The following is a 6,510-nucleotide window of genomic DNA, read 5'->3' as shown; positions in this document are numbered from 1 at the left end:
CAGGAGTTGTCAGGATAGAAGTTAATAAAATGGGTGAGGTAAGGAAAATCACTGAATAAAGGTTGATTTAGTAGTGGTTTGAAACTAACAGACCATAAAAGGGGGAGTTTCCTTCAAGTTGTGTTTCAAATTCATAGTGAAATTTGTGGGTCTCTGCCTTGTCTATATGTATGATTTTAGGGGATTAAGTGTTCTAGTGTCAGTGTTGCTCTTAGCCAGGCCAATTTGATTATTAATAATGAAAAAGTGATGTGTGCTTTTAGGGTGCCCGTGTATGTGCAGCGAGGCTGCTCCAGTACACCATAATTACAGCATGTCGGAGCAGACCCAATTAATCAAGTTTGCTAGAGTGTGGTAATTATTGTGTTCCAGCAGACTCCAGTGTCTTGTGTATCAGCGTCCCCATGCTGAAAAATGCTGATGGGTGCTTTAACTAAAGCCACCATTTTTCAGCGCAGGGACACTGATACATGAAACGCCAGGGCTGGCGCACAGTTTTTTGGGGCCTCCTGAAAGGCATACCTTTGGGGGCCCCTGACACAAAGAAGGCATTGGCGGCAGGTGGGGGTGGCGGTGACGGCGTGCGCAGAGGTGGCTTAAGGTGTACTGGTGCCCCGGGCAAGCACAAAATTGGAGGCCTCCTCCCCCTATGGGAGCTGGGCTTTAGGGGGAAGGGGAGGAGCCCCTCCCCCTCCCCCTCCTAGTGCTGGCAGGGGAGGTTGGGTGGACCCTGCTAGGCTGGGGGGAACATGCCCACTTGTTCTACCTGCTCCCCAGCCCCGCTACGGCCAAATGTACACACATGGCAGACAAGGTTCTTTGGGTAAATCTGATATCTTTTATTAGACCAACTAAATAGTTGGAAACATTTTTCTAGTAAGCTTTTGGATTTAAAAACCCTTGTTCAGGCTGAGGAAGCATCTGCAATTGATATGTGCTCTTCCTGGATGGAACGAATAGTAAAGAAGCCAGAGGCTGGTCTGCATGCAAGCCAGTCAGTGAAAATGTAAATTAACGAGTCAGTGGGTTTTGTGGAATCAACCGTTAAACCACTTGTTACCCAAAGAGTGAGTTTTGTTCAGGACACTACAGACTTTCTATGAAAACTTAAAAACATAGACCACCTTCCCAGCAATGCCCTCCTAGCCACCATGGATGTTACCAACTTATATACCAATGTCCCACGCCAGGATGGCATCCAAGCCTGCCTTACATACCTAAAAGAGCAAGATGACAACTCCGAGTACAGACTCAAAGATATTACTCACCTTATACTGACCTCATCCTCACACAACAATTTCACTTTTAATAACCAACATTTCTTCCAGGCCATGGGCACAGCTATGGGCACCAAAATGCCCCCACACTATGCTAACCTTTTTATGAGCCACCTGGAAGAAGAATTCATTAAAGGCTGCACCATCAAAGCCTTGCTGTACTTAAGATATATTGATGACATCTTCATCATGTGGACTGAAAACCTGCAATCTCTGAGTTCCATCAGAAATTCAGCAGTCATCACTCCTCCATCCAACTATCTCTTGAGTACTCCAGCACCAACATCTCCTTTTTTTGACACAATGATCAGCATCCAGCGTGGTAAAATACAGAGCACATTATGCAAGTAACCTGCAGACCAACATACATATCTGCACAGAACCAGCAATCACCCCAAACACACCAAGAAACCTGTGATATACAGCCAAGCCCTCAGATCCCACTGAATTTGCACCGAGGAGAACTCCTGGAATTGCCACCTCACGGATCTTAAAAAGGCTTTCGCACAACAAGGACACTCCTCCAGAGAGAGAGAGATGCACATTTGAAAGAGCCAACTGGATACCACCTGAAGAATTGCTGCAGTGCAGAAGGAAAACCCCCACGAATTGCACACCACTGGTTATGACATATTACGCCTCCCTTGAACCTATATGGAAAATCCCCAAACAGTTGCAACCCATACTAGAAGGAGACCCAATTCTTAAAGAGATCTTCCCAGAACCACCCATCCTAGCCTTCAAACAAGCACTAAACCTAGCTAACCTCATCACCTTCCTATGGCCCAAAACGCAAAATGGCAAACTTCCTATGGCCCAAAATGCACCAAATGGATCCAGACCATGCCATGAAAAGAAATGCAAAACCTGCCAACATATCTGCAGTACCCCCACAATTACTACATGCCACAACAGAACCATCACCATTCCTGGATCTTACACCTGAACCTCCAGGAATGTAATATGTCTCATCCAATGCACCAAATGCCCTGATGGAAAATATGCAGGAGAGACCAAACAACTGCTCACCATAATGAACACACACTGGAAATCTATCAAAGACAAAAATACCCAACTATGTGTGCGGGCACATCACTCACAAGAAAACCACTCTGTCCAATTTCTCAGTATTAATCCTCAAAGGGAATTTACAAAACACTTTTCACAGACGAGCCTATGAACTTCACTTCATCACCTCCTGGATAAAAAAAAATCATGGATTAAACATAGAAGAAATACAAAAATCCGGAACTCTTGGGTCCAAAGTGGTACCTCCTTATTAGACCAACTGGGAAATCACAAGAAAATTGTCCTTTTCTGCAAGATTTCAGGCTCAAAGGCCCTTCATCAGGCTCTGTAAAAAGTATTGATGTTAAAAAGTCCCCATAGGTAGGAATTAAACTTCATTTTTGCACAGAGGGAGCTGGAAATGGAAAGCTGTCCCTCTGGGTCCAGCTTTTTTTGTGATTTCCCAGTTGGTCTAATAAAATGTATCATTTTGCAACCAAGAGTTCTAGATTTTTGTATTTCTTCTTGTCTCAGATCAACATGGCAACCAAGTATACCCCTGGACTAAACATAAACATTGAATTTATGACGCATTATAACTTGCTTGACATCTGACTCCCCAAGTACCTCTCTGCTTTTACCTGCTACATTCATTCCTCTTTCTCCCCCACAGCCTATGTCTCACCCACTGACTCCTCAGTTTGTATCTTTACTAACTGGCTTTTTTGCATGCAGATCAGCCTCTGGCTTATTTGCTCTTCCTGGATGGAATGAATAGTACACACCAACTGCAGACGGTTCCTCAGCATGACAAAGGGTTTTTAAAGCTTGCTAAGAAAAATGTTTCTAACTATTTAGTTGGTCTAATAAAAAAAGTCTCTCAGTCTCATCAGCCAGCCGCCCATGGCTCAATCTCACTCCCCCCCCCCCCATACACTCACAGGGAGCTGCTGCTTGGCTGTCCTGAGCAGCTCCGCAGATGCAGAGGGCTGGACACAGCGGGGAGTGTTGCGCCGTGTCTGTGTGGACAGGCAGCAGCTCTTGGGGGGGGGATAGCTCAGCTGCAGTGGTGCTAGCATTACTTTTGGGGAGCTCTAGTGCTGCAGCACTTCTGGCTCAGCCAGCCTGGCCCTGACCCCCTTCCGGGTAAGGCAGAGCTCTCCCAGCCTGGCTTGGTCCCCTCCTCCCCAGGTGTGGCGCCACCCAGCCCGCAGGCACAGCAGGGTTCTTCAGGCAAGACCCCAGCCCTGCCCACCCACCAGCCCCATTGGTGGAGGAGTCCTGTTTCCAGCTGCCAGGGAAGCAAATGTGAAAGCTATAGTTTTAAACTTGGCACCAAAAATGGGCTCCGAGTTTTAAAACTGCGGCTTTCACTTCCCTGCTGGTGAGGATCCCGGGGCCCTGAATTGGAACCACCCGAGTTAAAGCCCCCCCCCCCCATCACAAGTGTATAAATGCCCTTGGAGACCAATAAAATAAAATAAAAACCAAAACCCTTTGTCTGGAATTTACTAGGGCCTTCTTTGTTCTGGTTGTTGGTTGCTATGTTTAGAAAGTCTGAATGTTCATCCCAGGACACGTATATCAGTTAGCTGCACTGGTGTAACAGCTTTAGTGTAAATGTGTACAAATATTCATCTTTTCAAGTTGTTAAGTCCTTGTTTCCAGTTGGGGTAACTGAGCAACTCTTCAGAAAGGCATCCCTTGGGAGAACAAGGACCAATGGGCACAAGCTAATTGAGGAAAAATTCATGCTAGACATAACGAAAAAGCTTCTTTTCTGTAAGTGTAACTAGAATCTGGAACACACTCCAAGTAGAGGTGGTGCATTCGCCATACCTGAAGGTGTTCAAGAGGAGGCTGGACAAGCACCTCATTGAGCTTGCTTGAGCCCAATAACGCCCTACCCATGGCAGGGGAACAGACTCGATGACCTTACAAGTTCCTTCCAGTCCTTCTATTCTACGATGGGGAGGTATCCCATGTTGTTTTTGTACTGTTGCTGCACCCTAAACGTTGTAGGCTTGTTCCTGTGTGGTGAAATTACACAGTTGAAGGTAGCTGAAAGCTCCTGTATTCTACATCGGGGTCAAACTCTAAAAATTATGATTCCTCTCATGTTGCCCTTGACTCTTCTCTTTTGGATGTTAGCATAACTCTCAACTCCTGAAATATCTTTATGAACACAATGGCTCCCTGCTATGATTTCAGTACAGTAAACTGATTAATTCACCTTTGGCATAATTGCCGTCTGTTGTAATTAGCCTCTATTGTGTCTCCCTCCTATCTCCTTATCAACTACTGGTGGCTACTGAATAATTCATCAGTATTTGTATTCCTCGAAGAGTGGTGAATTAACTGGAATTTACTCCCTCGTGCCTTCCTGCCAGGATGTGTACAGGGATTGAGTACAAGGGCTAGACCCCCGGTTCTGGGGCCTCTAGCTTTACAGTTCTGGCAAGGAGATTTGTGAGAGCACCATGGGATGCTAGGGGACCCTTGGGTAGTCCTGTCACATTCTGTAGAGCATATGTGTAAGCTGAAGTGCTTCAAAACAATACCTGTTTCTTTCAGTGTTATTTTTGGAGCACTTCAAAGTCTGCATATGTCTGTGGCTCATGAGTCTGGAAACTTGGCAGCAGGGGAGCAGCAATTAATGCCACTGCTTCCCCACTGCCAAATTTTTTGACCCATGTGGGCTAGGTGGAATGGCTCTGTAGGCCAGATCTAGGCCAGGCTTGAGCACCCCGACTTACTATCTTTAGGTTTTGAAGGGAAGAAACATGGCTACAATGAATGTCTGCTTCATGTGTGGACAGATTCAGGTGGGCAAGGAGCTTTTGGGTCCAAATGTAGTAAAGCCCTGCAAGTGACCGATTTGGATAAAGGTGAACAGATCCTGGACTGTGGGTTCTGGAAGGCAAATGTCAGAAGTGGCTCAGGAAGTTCTGTGGTGAGGATTGTGATGCTTGGCCAGCCAACTTTACATCTGAATAGCATATAGTCAGGACTTGTGTAGGGACTTAGTGGAACAGAGTTTCTCCATTTCAGTCCTACCGGCTAAAGGGATTAAAGGTGCTGCTGCTTTGTGGTTAGCAGTCTAATGTGAGCTACCTGGATTGGGTAAGAACTGGAATATAGATTTGGCTATAGTCCTTGCATCAATAAGGATATAAAGTAGGTTGGTGAAAAGAAAAGGAGGGAGGCTCCAGCCACTCTCCTTTTACCAGGTTTCTTCGTGGGAAATATCTGCTTCCAGCAGATGAAGTTCTTAAATGTTTGTACTGGGTTGTTAAACTTAAGGATATTTTGGGGTGCGGAGGAGGTGGAAGGTGAGCTCAGCTTTGAAGCATACTTACTAAAGGAATAGCCTTTGCTTGTTTATAATGTCTAAACTGCTGCCTGCACATGGTGGTAGTCTCAGTTGGTTGGGTGGTTGTGCTTTCTTCTAGGTAACAACTAGGGGTGCACCAATTAAAGATTTTTTTTTTTTTTGCCGATACCGATGGCTGATTTATTAACCAGCCATGTCAGCCGATACCGATCTGATTTGCCAATATGCATCCCGGGCAGCTTGGGGAGCAGCATCTGGCCGCTAAGTCTGTGGGCTGGAAGGGGTATTGGGGGGAGGGGGGGCAGGTTGAGGTCCCCACAGTGAGTGACGGAATGGGGCTGGGGCAGGCACTGCCTAGCTTGGGCAGGGTGTGGGACAGTCTTGGGTGGGGAGGGGGGATGGCTCTTACTGCTGTGCACACTCCTAGGGGAGGCACTGGGGGCATGTGCCCCCTGAATTTGTGCATGGGGCAAGGGCAGGCTGCCCTCTATGGGCTAGGGTCAGGGGCTGTGCAGGCCTCTTTTCGGGGGGGGCAGGCTGGGGCTGTGCTCAGGTTGGGCGGGTGTCATGGGAAGAATACAGTGAACTTTGGGGGTGACCATAGCCCACCCTGCAGCTGCCCCTGCCCTCCCTGAGTGCAGCCCTGGCCCAGCCCCCCACCGGGAAGAGGCCGGCACAGCCCCTGTCCCCAGCTCTCAGCAAGCAGCCTGTCCTCGCCCTGCACACAAATCCAGGGGGGCACGTGCCCCCCCATGCCTCCCCTGGGGTGCATGCAGTGACTGGAGCCACCCCTGGTGCCCCCTGAACAAACTGCCTGCACCCCAGCCCTACTCCCTCTCACCTTGGAGGTCTAGATCTGAGCCGCCACCCCCCCCCCCATTTCAGCCTCAC

At 47.7% G+C, this 6,510-nt stretch overlaps 1 protein-coding gene across 1 annotated transcript in view; it reads left to right on the top strand.

Moving 5' to 3' along the window:
- The window catches only part of TDRD7 (tudor domain containing 7), a 99,920-nt gene that overhangs the window by 9,907 nt on the left and 83,503 nt on the right, over window positions 1–6,510 (top strand). Inside the window, 1 exon segment of the mRNA XM_014518017.2 lies at window positions 1–38. This exon segment is cut by the window's left edge and continues 10 nt beyond it. Within this exon segment, the coding sequence (XP_014373503.1) occupies window positions 1–38 (38 nt within the window).

This window comes from Alligator sinensis, unplaced genomic scaffold (genome assembly GCF_000455745.1).
Source record: "Alligator sinensis unplaced genomic scaffold, ASM45574v1 scaffold607_1, whole genome shotgun sequence".
NCBI lineage: Eukaryota > Metazoa > Chordata > Crocodylia > Alligatoridae > Alligator > Alligator sinensis.
The sequence above is the reverse complement of the archived record's forward strand: the minus strand, read 5'-3'. Positions and strand labels throughout refer to the sequence as shown.